The sequence below is a fragment of the Abramis brama genome (assembly GCF_963993115.1).
Source record: "Abramis brama genome assembly, chromosome: 2".
In the NCBI taxonomy this organism is placed as follows: Eukaryota; Metazoa; Chordata; class Actinopteri; order Cypriniformes; family Leuciscidae; genus Abramis; species Abramis brama.
The window spans coordinates 28,206,790-28,228,900 of NC_139964.1; the positions used below are offsets into that span (position 1 = coordinate 28,206,790).

General features: G+C 46.4%; 1 protein-coding gene across 1 annotated transcript; it reads right to left on the minus strand.

Annotated features, from left to right (window-relative positions):
* Window positions 1–1,815: 1,815 nt before the first annotated feature.
* On the minus strand, window positions 1,816–5,963 carry LOC311077989 (uncharacterized protein; the record flags this gene model as incomplete). Its single annotated transcript, XM_084106635.1, has 4 exons — window positions 1,816–3,995; window positions 4,296–4,709; window positions 4,983–5,093; window positions 5,951–5,963. The coding sequence occupies 4 exons, from the start codon at window positions 5,961–5,963 to the stop codon at window positions 2,011–2,013; spliced, it is 2,523 nt and encodes an 840-aa protein (XP_083962761.1). The 3' UTR covers window positions 1,816–2,010.
* Window positions 5,964–22,111: the final 16,148 nt, after the last annotated feature.

Below are 22,111 nucleotides of genomic sequence, written 5' to 3' on the forward strand. Positions count from 1 at the left end.
CAATTTTACACAACAACAACAACTCAACACCGTTTTATATTCATTAAAAAAATGTTACTTTGATATTTAGATTTTCACTGATTAATAACTGTATATGCCTCCTCCAAGATGTTTCCCATCTTTGTATTCTGGAGGCCTGAAATGAAAAAGAAAGTCAGCGGATACTCCACGTGTATCAGCTATAAAGTTTATGGAACTGCAGTTCTGCCTGCAACCTGAGAACACAGACAAAACCCCAAAGGATGAGGCAGTGCTCTTGCAAGCGGGTCTTGGGAGGAGGACCATAAATATGGCTGAAAATGTGGATCACACAGAGGTTAGCCTTAAAAAAAAAAAAAAAAAAATCGACTCTGAAGACATAGACATTTTTCAGTTACTGTTTCAAAACATGTGATTTCTGTTGTTGTTGCCATACTGGCAGTCAATTTTTGACATCTGTATATTGTAATGTCTTACAATTGCTTTGATCATGCCACAGAACTTTGTAACTGTGGTTTACATTTTAAGTGATTTCATTGTTAGTCTGTCTAATCCATACAAGTTGTCGTTTATCTTGTCTGATTTATCCCCTGCTCTGCCTGTCACTGCTGTCTTGATTTTGTAGATTGATATCTGCAACAGCTAGACTGTACACCATCTTCCGTACACCAGGAATGACTGAAAGTCTTTCAGTCATTCCTGATTTATGGAGGTGTATGAAATCAGTCTGATTGTTGCAAATATCACTGTACATAGTAGGGCAGTGACCTGTAGATTGGCGGGTGAACCAAACAACCTTTATTGCAGCTGGTACAGATCAGACAAATTATCAACATCTAATCTTTATCTGATAACTGCCATCAGTCATCATTTAACTATTTCACCTCATACAACACATAAAAACACTGGTCGTAAAGATAACAAATCCTGACTATATGCTATTGATGATAATGATTATATGTTTACTGATATACTGATGCCACAGTTGTTTCAATTGACTGAAAAGATGGTGGAACTGATATTTTCACAATGACAGCAGTGCAAATGTATTCCAGATAAGCCGAGTGCTGCTGGAAGAATTTCCCAAGATGAGAGATTTGCGTGGTGGTTGGCTGCTTACAAAGGCTTCAGGTGAGGTTTTTTCTCCATTGTTATAGAAAACATCTAGGCCTGTTAAGTCTCTAGATCTAGTTATATATCAGTTAAGCACAAAAGGTTTGTTTGTGTTAAATTTTGATATATGTCATCTTGAATAATATCATATTCCATCATACAAAGGAAGAAAAGGTCATTTGAATGAGCTACTAAAATGTTTTATGTTTTCAAAGGGGGCAGTGGACAAAGAAAAACCACTCCATTGCCCCAGGGCGCTGAAGGGTACACTGCTAAAGTCCTAAAGTCTTCATCAAACAATGGGAAAAATGTAATATGCATTGTCCCTCTTCAAGAAAAGATAGATACCACCCCACTCCCATTTGATGCTGCAGTTTGAAAGAATGCCAAAAAACGCATGCATGACTTGTGGCAAGTTGATTCCTCTGCCCCTGATACAGTTCCACATTGAGTCCTGTGGAGATAATGTAAGTTGTCTTCTAAATACTAGTTGTTTTATAAAATAAATATAACACTTCATGTCCTCTTCTATGGTTTGATTGAATCATTGTAGTGTAATTCAGTTTTCAGCTGACAAGTCATTGTTATAAAGGGTTGTTTTTTGTGTTTTATATTCAAAGAAAGATGAATCTGAAGAGGAAGCAGACCAGGAAGCAGACCAGACAGTAGACCAGCCAGCAGGACAGGAGTCAGACCTTATTTACATTTTAGTCATTTGGCAGACGCTTTTATCCAAAGCGACTTACAAAGCAGGACTAGATTAAGCGAATCATCATGAAGAGGCAAAAACCAAAGCTACGCAAGGAGTGCTCAAGATACAAAGTTCAGGCATTATTCAGAGTAGCATAAGCCCGATAAGTGAGGTTTTTAGAGGGAAAGGGGAGGGTTTTTTTTTTTTTTTTTTTTTTTTTTTTTGTTTTATGTGGTTAAGTGCTCACGGAAGAGATGGGTTTTCAGATGCTTTTTGAAGGTTGTCAGGGATTCAGCATTCCGGATGAGGGAGGGGAGAGTGTTCCACCAGCATGGAACTGTGAATGAGAATGTTCTGGAAAGTGATTTTGTGGCTCTCTGCGATGGAACCACGAGACGTCGCTCGTTGACTGATCGTAGGCGTCTGGTAGGGATGTAGACTCGTAGGAATGAGTTAAAGTAGGAGGGAGCTGAGCCTGTGATAGATCGGTAAGCAAGCGTCAATGCCTTGAACTTGATGCGAGCAGCGAGAGGTAGCCAGTGCAGAGAGATGAACAGAGGAGTGACGTGGGCCCTCTTGGGCTCGTTGAAGACAAGACGAGCTGCAGCATTCTGGATCATCTGTAGAGGTTTAGTTGCACTTGAAGGAAGACCGGCCAGAAGAGCATTGCAGTAGTCAAGCCTAGAAATGACCAGGGCCTGGACGAGAAGTTGTGTTGCATGCTCAGTTAGGAAAGGCCTGATCTTCCTGATGTTGTGCAGTGCAAACCTGCATGATCGAGCTGTCTTTGAAATGTGATCTGTGAAGGTCAGCTGGTCATCAAATGTTACTCCAAGATTTCTGACCGTCCTTGATGGGGTGATTGAAGATGAATCTAGCTGGATAGTGAAGTCGTGCTGTAGAGACGGATTGGCAGGGAGGACGAGAAGCTCAGTCTTTGGCAGGTTGAGCTGTAGGTGATGTTCCTTCATCCATGCCGAGATGTCCGCCAGACAGCTTGAGACCCGTGCAGCTACTGTGGGATCATCTGGTTGAAACGAGAGGAAGAGCTGTGTGTCATCAGCATAGCAGTGGTAGGAGAAGCCGTGCGCTTGTATGATGTGTCCCAATGATGTGGTGTAGATGGAGAAGAGGAGGGGTCCAAGAACTGAACCCTGGGGAACCCCTGTGGTCAGCTGATGCGATCTGGATACCTCGCCTCTCCATGCGACCTTGAAGGACCTACCTGTGAGATAGGACTCAAACCAGTGGAGTGAAGTACCTGTGATGCCCAGTGATGAGAGGCTGGACAGAAGGATCTGATGATTCACAGTGTCGAAGGCAGCAGACAGATCCAGGAGAATGAGGACTGAAGATTTGGAAGCAGCTTTTGCGATCCGTAGGGCTTCTGTGACTGATAGTAGTGCAGTCTCAGTAGAATGGCCTTTCTTGAAGCCGGATTGGTTGACATCCAGCTGGTTGTTTCGAGACAAGAAGGATGTTACTTGGTTGAAAACAGCTCTTTCAAGTGTCTTTGCAATAAATGGTAGGAGGGAGATGGGTCTGTAATTCTCTACAGTTGATGTGTTTAGTGTTGGTTTTTTAAGCAGTGGAGTAACCCGAGCTTGCTTGAATGCTGTAGGGAAGGTGCCAGTATGGAGGGATGAGTTTATGATGTGTGTGAGTGCTGGTAGAAGTGTCGGAGAGATGGCTTGTAGAAGGTGCGAGGGGATGGGGTCTAGGGGACAGGTGGTAGGATGACTGGAGAGGAGAAGTGTAGATACTTCTTCCTCGGTTAGCGGAGAAAAGGAGGACAGAGGGACATTGGCTGAGGAAGGGGTCGGTCTGGGTTCCTGTGTGTGTGGAGCCGAGAACTGACTGCTGATAGTTGTAGTTTTGTTGGTGAAGAAGTTCGCAAAATCGTCAGCAGTTACGGAGGAGGTGGGTGGTGGTGGAGGTGGACAGAGGAGAGAGTTGAATGTCTTGAAAAGTACTCGTGTGTTGGAGGAGCTGTTGATCTTGTTGTGGAAGTATGAAGATTTTGCAGCATGAACATCTACAGAAAAGGAAGAGAGGAGAGATTGATACATACCCAGGTCAGATGCGTCTTTTGATTTGCGCCATTTCCTCTCCGCTGCCCTGAGTTCAGTCCGGTGTTCACGAAGAACCTCAGATAACCAGGGGTTGGAGGGAGTAGCGCGTGCTGGCCTGGAGGAGAGAGGGCAGATAGTGTCTAGAGAAGAGGTTAGAGTGGAGCATAAGGTATCCGTTGCGGTATTCACATCCAGAGATGAGAATTGTGAGGGTGAGGGAAGAGAAGATGACACGGCAGAGGAAAGGTGTGAGGGAGAGAGTGAGCGCAGGTTTCGCCTGAAAGTGACTGGAGGTGGGGTTGGAGGTGCAGGGGTAGAGAGTTGTAGACTGAAAGTAATGAGGAAATGATCTGAAACATGGAGAGGTCTCACCAAGATGTTCTCTGTGGTGCAGTTGCGTGTGTAAACCAGGTCCAGTTGGTTGCCTGATTTGTGAGTACCTGTGGTGATGAGTCGTGTGAGATCGAAGGAGGCTAGGAGGGAGATGAAGTCTGCTGCATGCGGCTTTTCGAGATGGATGTTGAAGTCACCGAAGACTAGGAGTGGGGTGCCGTCCTCAGGGAAAGTGGACAGCAGCACATCCAGCTCATCCACAAAGTTACCCAGCTGACCTGGGGGACGATAAATGACTACAGTATGGATCTTAATGGGAGTTGTAAGTGTAATAGCATGATATTCAAATGAGTTGTTGTTGCATAGAGAAGAGAGCGTGGAGTATTTGTAGTTGTTAGAAACGAGGAGCCCTGTACCCCCACCCCTCCCAGACTGGCGAGGGGAGTGAGAGAAGGAGAAATTGTTAGAGAGAGCAGCGGGGGTTGCTGAGTCTTCTGGCCGGATCCAGGTCTCAGTCAAGCCTAAGATATTAAGAGAAGAATGAGATGCAAAGGCTGGAATGAAGTCAGCTTTATTGACTGCTGACTGACAATTCCATAGACCCACGGAAAGAGAGAGAGGAGTGTGTGAGGATGAGAGAATGGGACGCAGATTGGCAGTATTGCGCTGCCTTTTGCACGTGATGAAAGGGCGTTGCCGAGAGATAACAGGAATGTTTTGAAGGCACATGTTGATTAAGGTGAACAATAAGATAAAAAGAGTGAAGGAAAAGGGAAAAGGAGATACTTAAGTGCCTTTCTGGTGTCCTTGCTCGGTGGAGTCGCGCAGGTAGAGTCGCTGGTCTTTACCCGAGTCGGTCTTCACACAAGGAGGCTGAACACGAGAGCTGAACGCTTCCGCTGACGCTTCCGCGACAGCGCACAAATTACACAGATATACAGATAATGCTTTCACCGCTTGAGTGAGTACAGCTGTTTCTCTCGGGCAATTAAGTCTGAATAGCGTGAGAATGCGCTGAATCGAAACTCTTCAATAGCAAAGGCTTAAGTGCAAACTAGAAAGCAATATTAATTTTCACTCGCGGCTTCTGTTTAATGTAGCAGCGCGTCTAATTAAAATACAGAATTATGTGAAACTAAAAATACAAAATGAACAGAGAATCGAAGAAGGGCTTACCTGGACTAAAATACAGCACTAAAATAACAGAACAACAGAGAAATCCAGAAAAACACACTTGCGCGCTCTTGCCGTGTCTCTTATGATGAACGCTGGTCCTGGCGAATGAACTGAAGCTTCCTTATTTATATCTATTCGTACAGATGCTGTTTCTCTCGGGCAATTAAGTCTGAATAGCGTGAGAATGCGCTGAATCGAAACTCTTCAATAGCAAAGGCTTAAGTGCAAACTGGACTAAAATACAGCACTAAAATAACAGAACAACAGAGAAATCCAGAAAAACACACTTGCGCGCTCTTGCCGTGTCTCTTATGATGAACGCTGGTCCTGCTTTCCTGCTTACCACACCTTATTTGTGTGGTAAGCCATCAATGATGTTTCAGGTTAATATTAAAGCTGCAATCCAGAAAAAAATGAGACAGACTGACATCACAAACTTCAGTATCTTTTATTCTTCGGTTCATATACCACTGTAGTATTTTCAGTTCCAGGTTTGTTGAATTTATATACCTCTTTATAACCACTTGGCCCTTAGGACTCCTGTCCAATTTGTGGAAAGCAGTTTCCTGCAGAGATTGTTGCCTACCATGCAAGTTCATGTGGTGAAAGGTATCGCAAGCATGATGTAAAAAAAAAAAAAAAAACAGTGCCAGAGCCAGTGCTGTTATATCAATAATTTAAATTGATTCACTTTCTGAAAAGGTGAAAAAAGCTTAATTGTAACATCCAGATTTAAAACAACTTGTATTGCTCACATTGGCAGACTAATTAAAATAGTCTTATAAGATGTAAAATAATTATTTGAATTAGTATGTCTTGCTATTTGTTTAGTATGTTTAGTGAAAAGCAAGGAAATCTAGATAAAATTTGTGAATCATGAAAATGTTTTAAAAAAAAAATAATAATAATTTTCATATCACCCAGCACATTATTACAAAGAACATTGTAAAGTTACTAAAGTAAGCTTAATCTTTAATTTGGTGTAATTTCATGCTTACACAATTATAACTTTCTTTAAAAGTCCTCACTGTAGACTGCACATCATTTAATATTTACTGATTGTAGTTATACATTACTGGGCTTTTAGCAATCATAATGCTTTCAGATGCTTGAGGGGTTGCTGATAGGTTAGCTTCATACAGACTGCAATCAGGTGTGCCACATGCACAATGCCATGTTTGCAAATATCTTTTGTGTAATGATCTGAGTGTGAGTGTAAGTGTATTTTTTGTTTGTTATATAGTGTTCATGTATGTTTGTGTTTTAATGTTAAGTTCCCTTTCAAGGGAACTCGTGTTGCGTCGAGTTTGACGCTATGGGAACGCTTTGCGTGATGACGTCTTGAAGCACATGTAAAATCAGTCCAATGGCGTGGCGGAACGTCAGAGGCGGGTGACGTCACGTACCAGGAAGCTATAAAAACCGGCCCGAAACAGAAAATGACAGCTTTCTGAGTCTTCAGTTGCGCTCTGTGTTGAAATCTGTCTGTCTTATTTGGTGTTGTCTGTATATATATTTATATTATTCAGTATGGCGAGCAAGCAGCAGTTTAGAGTGTGTGTCCATCCCTGCCCGCGTTATTTAACGGGAGGTGACACACACACTCTTTGTGTTGTTTGTTTGGGAGAGGAGCATGCCCAGTCAGCACTCGAGGGTGGTGACTGTGAGCATTGCTGTGCGCTTCCTTTGCGTACACTCCGATCCCGCCTGGCTCGGTTCTATCCCGACCACGTTCCCCCGGGCTCGGGTCCCGCCGCTGCCGAGGCACGGCGTCGATCTCAGTCCTGGGGTTCACAAATGGATTTATCAGTGGATGTTGAGACGGGCTCTGCCTTATCTCAGCATCCTTCTGATAGATCCAGTGCCTCTCATCAGGGTGTGGAAGCACGCGCTGCGGTTACTTCCCCCCCGATAGAGGTACCAGTACTGCAACTATCCAGCTCTGAGGAGTTGGATGTTGTGAGTATTGAAGCTGAGTCTGAGGATTCGCCACCTCAGTCTCATGCGTTTGAGGAACTGCTCGATGTCATTACTAGAGCGGTTGACAGACTATCTATTGAGTGGCCAGAGGATCGGCAGGACGTTCGTTCGAAAAGTAAGCTCGACGAACGCTTCCTGCCATCTCGTGCTCAGCCCCAGCGCAGGAGCCTGCCGTTTTTCCCCGATCTCCACACCGAGGTGTCGAGATCGTGGGGGAAACCAGTGTCTCACAGAGTATACACACCACACACTTCTCTCTATTCCTCTATTTCAAAGTATAAAGAGTATGGTTATGGGGAGATGCCGAGGGTGGAAGAGACGCTCGCGGGCTATCTCTCTCCAGCAACGGCATCTTCCCTGAAGGCTCCTACACTTCCCTCTAAGCCAGTAAAAATGACTTCGTCCCTGGTACATAAATCGTATGCAGCCGCTGGTCAAGCTGCAGCGTGTCTGCATACGATGTCCATCCTGCAAGCATATCAGGCAGAATTATTGGGGGATTTAGAGGAGGGCGGGGGAATTGGTCCCGACACTGTGGCTGAACTTCGCAGAGCCACAGATGTTTCTCTCAGGGCCACCAAGGAGACCGCTAAATCTATCGGGCGGTCTATGGCAGCCCTGGTGGCCACTGAGAGGCATCTGTGGCTCAATCTAAGCGATATAAAGGACAAAGAGAAACATGTTCTTTTAGATGCTCCGGTTTCCACTGCCGGGTTATTTGGGGATGCAGTGAATATTGCGGTTGCAAAATCTCAAGAAGCCGCTAAACAAGCAGCTGCTCTCCAAAAGCTTCTTCCCCGCCGTTCTTTCTATGAGGCTGCTGAGCGGGAGCAGCCTCACTCCTCTAAAAAGGGCGCTGAGCACCGTGCCACTCAGAAGCAGAGCGTGTCCTCCCGTGCTCCCCCACAAAAATCTCGGGGACACGGAGGGCGCGCTCAAACCCAGCAGTCTTCGAGGGGTAAAGCGGATCTGCGGACCGTTATTACCGCCAAGAAGGCTGCTGGGAAGAAATCCTGACGTCCGAGGGCTCAGGACTAATGAGGGTAGTCCCCCCCGAAGCAGAGCGGTTAACACCTCTTTTTACGGTGCCCGTCTCTCTTCGGTACCCTCAGGGGACCGTTCTGCTAACCCTGCCGCCTCAGGTGTTACAGGGCGCAGCGGTCTCCGGCGAGCACATATCTCAAGGACCACCCGGAAACGTAGTGGCCTCGGGATGCCCGCCCCCTCCGAGGAGGGTGTTAAAGCAGTCTGTTCGGTCGCTCCCTGCCGGTGCGCCGTTACAGGGCGTCGAATTGACTGCTCAACAACAACAAAATCCAGAAACCAGTCTCGAGAGGCTGGTACCTCTAGTAGAATCTTTGACAGCGTGGAAACTACTGTCAAATGTTTCTCGTTGGGTCCTGCAGACCGTGGAAAGAGGGTATCTGATACAATTCAAGAAACGCCCTCCTCGGTTTATGGGGGTCCTGCCCACAGTGGTGGCCCCCGAGCAGGTTCTGGTTATGGAACAAGAAGTGAACACTCTGTTAGAGAAAGGGGCCATAGAATATGTACCTCCCTCCGACAGGGAAACCGGGTTTTACAGCCGGTACTTCATAGTTCCAAAAAAGGACGGGGGATTGCGTCCCATTTTAGATCTTCGAGTTCTGAACGATTCAGTCATGCAGCTCAAGTTCAAAATGTTAACATTGAGACAGATCGTGCCACAGATCAGATCCGAGGACTGGTTTGTCACGATAGATCTCAAGGACGCATATTTCCACATTTCCATCCGTCCGTGTCATTGGAAGTTCCTGAGGTTTGCTTTCGGGGGCAAAGCTTACCAATATCGTGTTCTTCCATTCGGCCTAGCTTTATCACCCCGCACTTTCACCAAATGCATGGATGCAGCTCTGGCGCCGCTGCGCCTCCAGGGTATTCGCATAATGAACTACATCGACGATTGGTTGATTTTAGCTCAGTCGCATCAGTTGGCGGTTCAACATCGAGATGTTGTTCTCGCCCACATGAAAGAGCTGGGGTTACGGCTGAACGCCAAGAAGAGTGTGCTTTCTCCACTCCAGAGGACCACTTTTTTAGGCGTGGTTTGGGACTCAGTGTCGATGCAGGCGCGCCTGTCACCGCCACGTATAGAGTCCATCCTTGCAGCTGTGAAAAGTGTAAAGCTAGGCCAGCTACTCACTGTCAAACAGTTCCAGAGACTGTTGGGTCTCATGGCGGCAGCTTCCAACGTGATACCTTTTGGACTGCTGCACATGAGGCCCCTGCAGTGGTGGCTCAGGACCAGGGGGTTTTCCCCGAGGGGCAACCCATTTCGCACAATCAAGGTCACGCGGCGATGCCTACGTGCCTTGGTTATGTGGAAGAAACCTTGGTTCCTGTCCCAGGGCCCAGTGTTGGGAGCTCCTTGTCGTCGCAAACTGCTAACGACGGATGCTTCCCTCACGGGTTGGGGAGCGATCCTGGAGGGTCGCTCATCTCAAGGTCTGTGGGAAGACCATCATCGTTCCTGGCATATCAATCGCCTAAAGATGTTAGCCGTCTTCCGGGCTCTGAGGAGCTTTATCACAGATCTCAGGGGACACCATGTGTTAGTGCATACGGACAACACGTCGGTAGTCGCCTATATCAACCACCAAGGGGGTCTGCGCTCGCGCCCATTATCCAATCTGGCGCGCCATATCCTCTTGTGGTCCCAGGGGAAGTTGCTGTCACTCAGAGCAGCCTACATCCCCGGGGTCCAGAATATAGGAGCAGACACTCTGTCGAGGCAGGGGCCGAGGCCCGGGGAATGGAGGCTCCACCCCGAGGTGGTGGAGCTGATATGGAGGGAGTTCGGCCAAGCACAAGTGGATCTGTTTGCGTCTCGAGAGACGTCTCACTGTCCACTTTGGTTCTCCCTCACGCATCCAGCTCCTCTGGGACTGGATGCTATGGTTCAGACGTGGCCGAGGCTACGTCTGTACGCCTTTCCCCCAGTTGCTCTGCTCCCGGGAGTTCTGGAGAGAGTTCGCAGGGACCGGGTTTGCCTGCTTCTTATAGCCCCGCGTTGGCCGGGCAGAGTATGGTTTCCCGATCTGGTCTCCCTCCTCGACGGGCATCCTCTGGAGTTACCCGTCAGGAGAGACCTTCTGTCCCAGGCAGGGGGCTCAATATTTCACCCCCGTCCAGAACTGTGGAACCTGTGGGCTTGGCCTCTGAGGGGGCCCAGCTCATAGAGTCAGGTCTCTCAACTGAGGTTGTTGAGACCATTCTACAATCCAGAGCTCCCTCCACGAGGAAACTTTATGCCCTGAAGTGGAGAGTCTTCACTTCTTGGTGTAGTGACCGTCGGTTGGACCCAGTTAACTGCCCAATTGGTACAGTGCTGGAGTTCCTGCAGGACCGGTTCACTGCAGGTCTGACCCCGTCCACCTTAAAGGTTTATGTGGCGGCCATAGGTGCTTACCACATTCCTTTGGGTGGAATGTCTGTGGGGAAAGACCCTTTAATATCTCGTTTCCTTCGTGGCACTTGGAGGCTGAGGCCTGCAGTTCGCTCTAGGGTGCCACCATGGGACTTGTCCATTGTACTGCAAGGCCTGTCCCTGGCCCCCTTTGAGCCCATTGAGGAGGTTCCTGAGAAATTTCTAACTCTGAAAGCTCTTTTTCTTCTGGCTATTTCTTCTCTTAAGAGAATAGGGGATCTGCAAGCATTGTCGGTTGCTCCGTCATGCTTAGAGTTTGCTCCGGGTATGGTGAAAGCTTTTCTTCATCCCAGACCGGGTTATATCCCCAAGGTCCCCACTAATGTGGTCAGACCTATCGTTCTGCAGGCCTTTTGTCCTCCTCCCTTCCAGAATGCGGACCAGGAGGCTAATAATTTGCTTTGCCCGGTTCGGGCGTTGGACGCCTATGTCCACAGAGCTGCCCTGTGGCGTAGAAGTGATCAGTTATTTGTTTGCTTTGGCTCCCCTAACAAGGGAGGCCCGGTGTCTAAGCAAAGAATGAGCAAGTGGGTGGTTGAGGCTATCTCACTTGCTTATGAGGCGGCTGGGCAGCCTTCTCCTTTGGCTGTCCGGTCGCACTCTACTAGGAGTATGGCGGCCTCTAAGGCCCTTATTTCAGGAGTTTCTTTACAGGACGTTTGTGATGCGGCAGGCTGGTCCTCACCGCACACTTTCGTCAGGTTCTACTCTCTGGATCTAGACTCTGCTCCAGGGTCTCATGTTTTGTCATCCTAGTGCTGCTCTACTAGATTTCACACAGGACAGACATTTGTAGCTATGGAGGCGTTGGTATAGACGTTCCCATAGCGTCAAACTCGACGCAACGCGAGTTCCCTTGAAAGGGAACGCTCCGGTTACGACTGTAACCTCGGTTCCCTGAAGAGGGAACGAGCGTTGCGTCACCTTGCCATATCTCCTTCATGCCTGTCAGCACGACTTCAGACTTTATTAAGCTGTCATTTTCTGTTTCGGGCCGGTTTTTATAGCTTCCTGGTACGTGACGTCACCCGCCTCTGACGTTCCGCCACGCCATTGGACTGATTTTACATGTGCTTCAAGACGTCATCACGCAAAGCGTTCCCATAGCGTCAAACTCGACGCAACGCTCGTTCCCTCTTCAGGGAACCGAGGTTACAGTCGTAACCGGAGCGTTTTGCAGAGATTATTTCCACATCTACACTGCCTGACTCTGAAAGAGTTCAAATAGACTCTATTTGTCTATTTGAGGCTGGTGCCTCTTTTTTATCTGTCGACTCAACACTTAGCACAAGACCTAGCACATCAGCTACTCTTCCACCAGAGGATATCCCATTAGGGTCCAGACCTGTAAAAACTGATGATTTGGGTTAGTGTTGATTTATTCATTTGTTCTTAATAAGTTAACTCAATACAGTTGGACATTATTGTGAAACATGCTCTAATTGTGAAATGTAAATTCCAAATCTACAGTGTAGACATTGCAAAATGTCTGACTCAGCCTGGTCCACATTTCTTATATATTCATACTAGTTAGCCCGCTGTAGCCATGCAGACTGTGTTGTTAAAGGGATAGTTCACCCAAAAATGTAAACTCTGTCATTAATTCCTCTCCCTCATGACGTTCTAAACCCGTAAGACCTTTGTTCATCTTCAGAACACAAATGAAGATATTTTTGATGAAATCTGAGCTTTCTGGACCAGCCATTGAAACTTTCAAGGCCCAGAAAGGCAGTAAAGACATGGTTAATATACTCCATGTGACTATTAATGACAGAAAATATTTTTGGGGGGGTGAACTAACCATTTAAGTGTGAGCCTGTGTGGTTTACAGTACATTATCTCATGGAGACTTTATTGACTCAATTGAGTTGCAGACCATGTTGATTCAGACAGCTTGGTACTGTGGCTTTAAACAACTTTTCTGTTTTCATTTCCAGCTTGGAAAGGCATTGTCAGTCCAGATCTGGCAGCAGACCACTACAGAAGACAGTGGCTGCAAAAAAAAGAAGACGAGCCAACCCTGAAAATTAAACTAGACATCGGAGAAGATGTAGAGGAGCAAGAGGGAACAATCCTCAACTTCTACAAGGCTCCCTACATTGATTGGGCAAGACCATTCCAAGCTAAATTACAGGGTACTGTAACTTAACAGACAGTAAGCTGTACATATGATGTACATCTTATTGATTTAATTACATGTATAAGAGCATTGATTGTCTACTCAATGCTTTCTTGCTTTTTTCTCTTTCTTAAAGGTCCCGTTCTTCGTGATCCCATGTTTCAAACTTTAGTTAGTGTGTAATGTTGTTGTTAGAGCATAAATAATATCTGTAAAATTATAAAGCTCAAAGTTCAATGCCAAGCGAGATATTTTATTTAACAGAAGTCGCCTACATCGAACGGCCCGTTTGGACTACATCCCTCTACTTCCTTCTTTAATGACGTCACTAGAACCGTTTTTTGACTAACCTCCGCCCACAGGAATGCTCCCTCAACTCTACCGAAATTCGTTTATGTACTTGCGCACTTCTTATAACTTACTGTGTTTACTCAGCTCTTACGGTGATTTTCTGAAGTAAAACTGACACTTCATCTTTTGTGTGATGTACAATAAACTTTATTAAACTCATCAGTATATGTTTGATCATCATTCAAACAGCAGACTTGTAGGCTATTAATAAATAATGGATACATACAAGCAGATGACAAATACGTTATAATAACCGTAATTAAACCACTAAACTATACCTGTTTCATCTCTATACAGCACTCTGACTCTGTAGGCATTATTGTCCGACTCGAAATGAACACCATTACTGAGAGTTTCTGATATTATCATCATTCCTTGAGATGAAATTGTCCTGAGAGACTGAGCGCGAGCTCATGAAGCTCCGCCCCCTGGGTCGTCCAGCAGCAGCTTATTTGCATGTAAAGGGCACACACTAAAACAGCGCGTTTTTCTGTGCCCCAAAAAATGACAATTTAAACATGCTGTAAAAAATGATATGTTGGGTATTTTGAGCTGAAACTTCACATACACACTCTGGGGACATCAGAGACTTATTTTACATCTTGTGAAAAGGGGCATAATACGGGACCTTTAAGATCATATTGTAAAATAAATTGAGCATATACTGCATAAATTTCATATTTTCATATAATGGGGGAGAATATTGGAGAAAATTATCTATACATTTTTGTACAGTATATTAGTGCACTCCTTTGACTTTGTATTTGTAATTTCTTGTATTTTCAGGAGATTTGGCTATTGGGGATGGTGTGAATCGACACTTTTTAAGTATGATAATGCACAAGTTGCAACATGGTTTTACTGTTGATTTTGGTAAGTTTACTGGACAAATCTGGTATAAAGATAAAATAATAATTTAGCTAAATTAAGTTCTTAAAGGTTTCTTTTAGGGTGTGTTCACACTTGTAGCTCGGTTCGCTTGGTATGTTTGGTCTGGACCCAAAAAAAACCCCATTAATTCCTCACACACACAAACACAGATCTGCTGCATGGAGACGCGGTTCTGATGCCTGTACCGAACTGTGATGGGCAAACTTGCGACAATGGCGAGAAAAAAATTATAAGAGTGAGCAAACAAACTAATCAAACTAAACTACAGGTGTAATTTCACCTCAGAGCAAATTTTATATTGTGTGTTTTTTATGTTTACAGGTGATAATAGTTTTTTTAAAAAAGACAAGATGTTAGATCAGATGCTGTATTTTGCACATACAGAATCTTTATATCACTCATTGTATACCTTTAAACTGCGGACTGTCAAAAAAAAATCTAACTGTGAACTTCAAATGTAAAAATCTTTGGTTCCCTTTCAAGGGAACTCCCGTTGCGTCGAGAATGACGCTATGGGGAACGCTTTGCGTGATGACGTCTTGAAGCACATGTAAAATCAGTCCAATGGTGTGGCGGAACGTCAGAGGCGGGTGACGTCACGTACCAGGAAACTATAAAAGCCGGCCCGAAACAGAAAACGAAAGCTTTCTGAGTCTTCAGTTGCACTCTGTGTTGAAATCTGTCCTTGTTATTTGGTGTTGTCTGTCTATATATATATATATTTATTCAGATATGGCGAGCAAGCAGCAGTATCGAGTGTGTGTCCATCCCTGCCCGCGTTATTTAACGGGAGGTGACACACACACTCTTTGTGTTGTTTGTTTGGGAGAGGAGCATGCCCAGTCAGCACTCGAGGGTGGTGACTGTGTGCATTGCTGTGCGCTTCCATTGCGTACGCTCCGATCCCGTTTGGCTCGGTTCAATCCCGACCACGTTCCCCAGGGCTCGGGTCCCGCCGTGGCTGAGGCTCGGCGGCGATCTCAGACCTGGGGTTCGCAAATGGATCTGTCAGTGGATGTTGAGACGGGCTCTGCCTTATCTCAGCCTCTTACTGACAGATCCAGTGCCTCTCATCAGGGTGTGGAAGCACGCGCTGCGGTTTCTCCCCCCCGGTGGAGGCACCAGTACTGCAACTATCCAGCTCTGAGGAGTTGGATGTTGTGAGTATTGAAGCTGAGTCTGAGGATTCGCCACCTCAGTCTCACGCGTTTGAGGAACTGCTCGATGTGATCACTAGAGCGGTTGACAGACTTTCCATTGAGTGGCCAGAGGATAGGCAGGACGTTCGTTCTAAAAGCAAACTTGACGAATGCTTCCTGCCATCTCGTGCGCAGCCCCAGCGCAGGAGTCTTCCGTTTTTCCCCGATCTCCACACCGAGGTGTCGAGATCGTGGGGGAAACCAGTGTCATATAGAGTTTTTACACCACACACGTCCCACTACTCTTCAATTCATAAATATAAAGAGCATGGTTATGGGGAGATGCCGAAGGTGGAAGAGACGCTCGCGAGCTATCTCTCTCCAGCAACGGCATCTTCCCTGAAGACACCTACACTTCCATCTAAACCAGTAAAAATGACATCCTCCCTGGTTCATAAATCATATGCAGCCGCTGGTCAGGCAGCAGCGTGTCTGCATACGATGTCCATTATGCAAGCCTATCAGGCTGAACTGTTGGGTGATTTAGAGGAGGGCGGGGGAATTGGTCCTGATACTGTGGCAGAACTACGCAGGGCTACAGATTTGTCTCTCAGGGCCACCAAGGAGACCGCTAAATCAATCGGGCGGTCTATGGCAGCCCTGGTGGCCACTGAGAGGCATCTGTGGCTCAATCTGAGCGATATTAAGGATAAAGAAAAGCATGTTCTGTTAGATGCTCCGGTCTCCACTGTTGGTTTGTTTGGCGATGCAGTCAGCAGTGCGGTTGCAAAATCTCAAGAAGCTTCTAAGCAAGCAGCAGCTCTTCAAAAACTTCTTCCCCGCCGTTCTTTTTATGAGGCTGCTGAGCTGGAGCAGCCTCACTCCTCTAAAAAAAGCGCTGAACATCGTGCCACTCAAAAACAGAGTGTGTCCTCCCGTGCTCCCCCACAAAAGTCACGGGGACACGGAGGGCGCGCTCAAACCCAGCAGTCTTTAAGGGGTAAGACGGATCTGCGGACCGTCATTACCGCCAAGAAGGCTGCTGGGAAAAAGTCCTGATGTCCGAGGGCTCAGGACAAATGAGGGTAGTCCCCCCCGAAGCAGAGCGGTTAACACCTCTTTTTACGGTGCCCGTCTCTCTTCGGTACCCTCAGGGGACCGTTCTGCCAACCCTGCCACCTCAGGTGTTACAGGGCGCAGCGGTCTCCGGCGAGCACATATCTCAAGGACCACCCGGAAACGTAGTGGCCTCGGGATGCCCGCCCCCTCCGAGGAGGGTGTTAGAGCAGTCTGTTCAGTCGTTCCCTGCCGGTGCGCCGTTACAGGGCGACGAACCGACTACTCAGCAACAACAAAATCCAGAAACCAGTCTCGAGAGGCTGGTACCTCTAGTAGAATCTTTGACAGCGTGGAAGCTACTGTCAAATGTTTCTCGTTGGGTCCTGCAGACCGTAGAAAAAGGGTATCAGATACAATTCAAGAAACGCCCACCTCGGTTTATGGGGGTCCTGCCCACAGTGGTGGGCCCCGAGCAGGTTCTGGTTATGGAACAGGAAGTAAACACTCTGTTAGAGAAAGGGGCCATAGAATATGTACCTCCCTCCAGCAGGGAAACCGGGTTTTACAGCCGGTACTTCATAGTTCCAAAGAAGGACGGGGGATTGCGTCCCATTTTAGATCTTCGAGTTCTGAACGAGTCAGTCATGCAGCTCAAGTTCAAAATGTTAACATTGAGACAGATCGTGCCACAGATCAGGTCCGAGGACTGGTTTGTCACGATAGATCTCAAGGACGCATATTTCCACATTTCCATCCGTCCATGTCACTGGAAGTTCCTGAGGTTTGCTTTCGGGGGCAAAGCATACCAGTATCGAGTTCTTCCATTCGGCCTAGCTTTATCACCCCGCACTTTCACCAAATGCATGGATGCAGCTCTGGCGCCCCTGCGCCTCCAGGGTATTCGCATCATGAACTACATCGACGATTGGTTGATTTTAGCTCATTCGCATCAGTTGGCGGTTCAACATCGAGATGTTGTTCTCGCCCACATGAGAGAGTTGGGGTTACGGCTGAACGCCAAGAAGAGTGTGCTTTCTCCACTCCAGAGGACCACTTTTCTAGGCGTAGTTTGGGATTCAGTGTCGATGCAGGCGCGCCTGTCACCGCCACGTATAGAGTCCATCCTTGCAGCTGTGAAAAGTGTAAAGCTAGGCCAGCTACTCACTGTCAAACAGTTTCAGAGACTGTTGGGTCTCATGGCAGCAGCTTCCAACGTGATACCTTTTGGACTACTGCACATGAGGCCCCTGCAGTGGTGGCTCAGGACCAGGGGGTTTTCCCCGAGGGGCAACCCATTTCGCACAATCAAGGTCACGCGGCGATGCTTACGTGCCCTGGTTATGTGGAAGAAACCTTGGTTCCTGTCCCAGGGCCCAGTGTTGGGAGCTCCTTGTCGTCGCAAACTGCTAACGACGGATGCTTCCCTCACGGGTTGGGGAGCGATCCTGGAGGGTCGCTCATTTCAAGGTCTGTGGGAAGACCATCATCGTTCCTGGCATATCAATCGCCTAGAGATGTTAGCTGTCTTCCGGGCTCTGAGGAGCTTTATCACAGATCTCAGGGGACACCATGTGTTAGTACACACGGACAACACGTCGGTAGTCGCCTATATCAACCACCAAGGGGGTTTGCGCTCGCGCCCGTTATCCAACTTGGCACGCCATATCCTCTTGTGGTCCCAGGGGAAGTTACTGTCACTCAGGGCAGCTTACATCCCCGGGGTCCAGAATATAGGAGCAGACACTCTGTCGAGACAGGGGCCGAGGCCCGGGGAATGGAGGCTCCACCCCGAGGTGGTGGAGCTGATATGGAGGGAGTTCGGCCAAGCACAAGTGGATCTGTTTGCGTCTCGAGAGACGTCTCACTGTCCACTTTGGTTCTCCCTCACGCATCCAGCTCCTCTGGGACTGGATGCTATGGTTCAGACGTGGCCGAGGCTACGTCTGTACGCCTTTCCCCCAGTGGCTCTGCTCCCGGGAGTTCTGGAGAGAGTTCGCAGGGACCGGGTTTGCCTGCTTCTTATAGCCCCGCGCTGGCCGGGCAGAGTATGGTTTCCCGATCTGGTGTCCCTCCTCGACGGGCATCCTCTGGAGTTACCCGTCAGGAGAGACCTTTTGTCCCAAGCAGGGGGCTCAATATTTCACCCCCGCCCAGAACTGTGGAACCTGTGGGCTTGGCCTCTGAGGGGGCCCAGCTCATAGAGTCAGGTCTCTCAACTGAGGTTGTGGAGACCATTCTTCAGTCCAGAGCTCCCTCCACGAGGAAACTTTATGCCCTGAAGTGGAGAGTCTTCACTTCTTGGTGTAGTGACCGTCGGTTGGACCCAGTTAACTGCCCAATTGGTACAGTGCTGGAGTTCCTGCAAGACCGGTTCACGGCAGGTCTGACCCCGTCCACTTTAAAGGTTTATGTGGCGGCCATAGGTGCTTACCACATTCCTTTGGGTGGAATGTCTGTGGGGAAAGACCCTTTGATATCTCGTTTCCTTCGTGGCACTTGGAGGCTGAGGCCTGCAGTTCGCTCTAGGGTTCCGCCATGGGACCTGTCCATTGCATTACAAGGCTTGTCCCTGGCCCCCTTTGAGCCCATTGAGGAGGTTCCTGAGAAGTTTTTAACTCTGAAAGCTCTTTTTCTTCTTGCTATTTCTTCTCTCAAGAGAATAGGGGATCTTCAAGCATTGTCGGTTGCTCCGTCATGCTTAGAGTTTGCTCCGGGTATGGTTAAAGCGTTTCTTCATCCAAGACCGGGTTATATCCCCAAGGTCCCCACTAATGTGGTCAGACCTATTGTCCTGCAGGCCTTCTGTCCTCCTCCCTTTCAAAATGCTGACCAGGAGGCTAATAATTTGCTTTGCCCTGTGCGGGCGTTAGACGCGTATGTCCACAGAGCTGCCCTGTGGCGTAAAAGTGATCAATTATTTGTGTGCTTTGGGTCCCCTAACAAAGGAGGTCCAGTGTCTAAGCAAAGGATGAGCAAGTGGGTGGTCGAGGCTATCTCACTTGCTTATGAGGCGGCTGGGCAGCCTTCTCCTTTGGCTGTCCGGTCGCACTCGACGAGGAGTATGGCGGCCTCTAAGGCCCTTATTTCAGGAGTTTCTTTACAGGACGTCTGTGATGCGGCAGGCTGGTCCTCACCGCACACTTTCGTCAGGTTTTACTCTCTGGATCTAGACTCTGCTCCAGGGTCTCATGTTTTGTCTTCCTAGTGCTGCTCTCCAGATTACACACAGGACAGACATTCGTAGCTATGGAGGCGTTGGTATAGACGTTCCCCATAGCGTCATTCTCGACGCAACGGGAGTTCCCTTGAAAGGGAACGCCTCGGTTACGACTGTAACCTCGGTTCCCTGAAGAGGGAACGAGCGTTGCGTCGCCTTGCCATATCTCCTTCATGCCTGTCAGCTCGACTTCAGACTTTTTCGAAGCTTTCGTTTTCTGTTTCGGGCCGGCTTTTATAGTTTCCTGGTACGTGACGTCACCCGCCTCTGACGTTCCGCCACACCATTGGACTGATTTTACATGTGCTTCAAGACGTCATCACGCAAAGCGTTCCCCATAGCGTCATTCTCGACGCAACGCTCGTTCCCTCTTCAGGGAACCGAGGTTACAGTCGTAACCGAGGCGTTTGGCACTTTACTCTTTGAGGGCCAACCTGACCATCTAATCCCTTCCACCTCACAAGTTTTGGCGCAGAATGAAATGTTTATCATGGCAGGGAGAATGATTGGCCATTCTTTTCTGCATGGTGGACCTCGTCTGACAGGTCTTAGCCCTGCAGTTCTTCATGTGCTGTTAGGTGGAACAACCCAGACAGCCACCATCACACTTGAAGATGTGGCAGATCTAGACATCAAGGAGACCATCAGACCGGTATGTTCCAAGAAGTGCAATGCAATCCATATCTGTACATCCATATCAGGTGAACTGTGTGGGAATTTAATGTCATTGTATACTAAGTACACGTTTTAGCTTAACAAAATTAACGAGACAATTCAATAGAATCTTGATACAATGATATGTATGACTGGGTTCCTATGCAAAAGTATGGAAAACAAAGTTTGAAAAAGTATGGAATTTGAGTAATTTGTGGAAAGTAAAGAATTTTAGTAATTTCCTGGTCTGGACAAGTACATCAGAATGATAAAAAATGGTTTTCAGACTATTGCACCAATTTAGATTTCTAAAATTAAAAAAATAATAATTTTTAGAAATTGACTATATATATATATATATATATATATATAGCATTTAGGTTTCAGAAAAGCAATTAAAAAAACAAGAAAATAAAAATATTTACAGATGACTGTACTAAATACCAGATATAATGCTGAAAGTAATGATATTAGAACTGTTTATGTTAAATATGGTCTGAAAAATGTGGTTTGCAATTGCAAATGATTTTTGTATGAATTTGTAGGAACCCTGGACTTGGTTACAACTGCAACAAATTCCAAATGTAAGCACCACATACGGAATCAAACCTAGACTTTTTCATATAAACTAATATTAAACACAACTAGCCAAACATCAGGCATCAGATGATTGATCACTTACTCTGGGACACTGTAAAGTGGGTAAATGTTTTAAAAGGTTCATAATTCGAACACAGTTCACCAGATATGAATGTACCTTAAAATTAAAGGGATAGTTCACTTTAAAATGAAAATTCTGTCATCATATACTCACCCTCAAGTTGTTTCAAACCTGTATGAATTTCTTTCTTCTGCTGAACAAAAAGGAAGATATTTAGAAGAATGTCAGTAACCAGACAGTTTCTGGTCCCATTGAATTCCATAGTAGAAAAAAATATATATTATGGAAGTTAATGGGACCAGAAACTGTCTGGTTACTGACATTCTTCTAAATATCTTCCTTTGTGTTCAGCAGAAGAAATAAATTCATACAGGTTTGAAACAACTTGAGGGTGAGTATATGATGACAGAATTTTCATTTTAAAGTGAACTATCCCTTTAAAGCTTGACCAGTCTCTTCTACTGAGAACGGCAAATATGTTGCATTCCATAAGCCAAAACAAAGCTATCATTGTAAAAATAATTTAGACTGCTCTGTGTTAAGTGGTATATACAATTGATATGTAATTGTGATGGGTCTCATATTGATTTGAAAGCTTTTTGAAGATGAAGCATCCAAGAACCAATGCTGTGTACTCACTGAGGATCAGAGGGCAGCTGTAAATGAGTTGGCACTGGCAGGGGATCTCCCTGTATTAACAGAAACCAACAGGACTTGGCTTCTTCACAATCTTCTTCCAAAGTTCCAGCATTAAAAAAATATGAAGGATTGGGTCATTTGGGTGTGTAAAGTATTTGTCCCATCTAACTGGACAGTTTCATATTTCAGACATGCTTTGTTCTTTTTTTTGCATGTACATACCTAGTGGTAATTGGACTTTTTCTCGTAGTTTGTATGCAACTGAAAAGGGCTTAATGGTGTCTCTAACCCTTTACCAGCATCTCCAGTGCAGTAATTTATGAGTAAATTTATGAAACACTCTCTCCAAGCTCCATACTTAAGATAGCAACAACAGACTGTAATTATTTAATCTGTATGTGACAGATTAAATAATTTTAGACAGTGCAGAACACTTTGAAACAAAATAACATAGTTAAGCATAGTAAAAAGGAAAAAATGTCTTGGCAGGAAAAATAATATTTTATCCTTCTGATATTTTGAGGTTCTTGGACGAAACGCACGCCAGCTGAAGCAGTTCAAGCAGGGATTG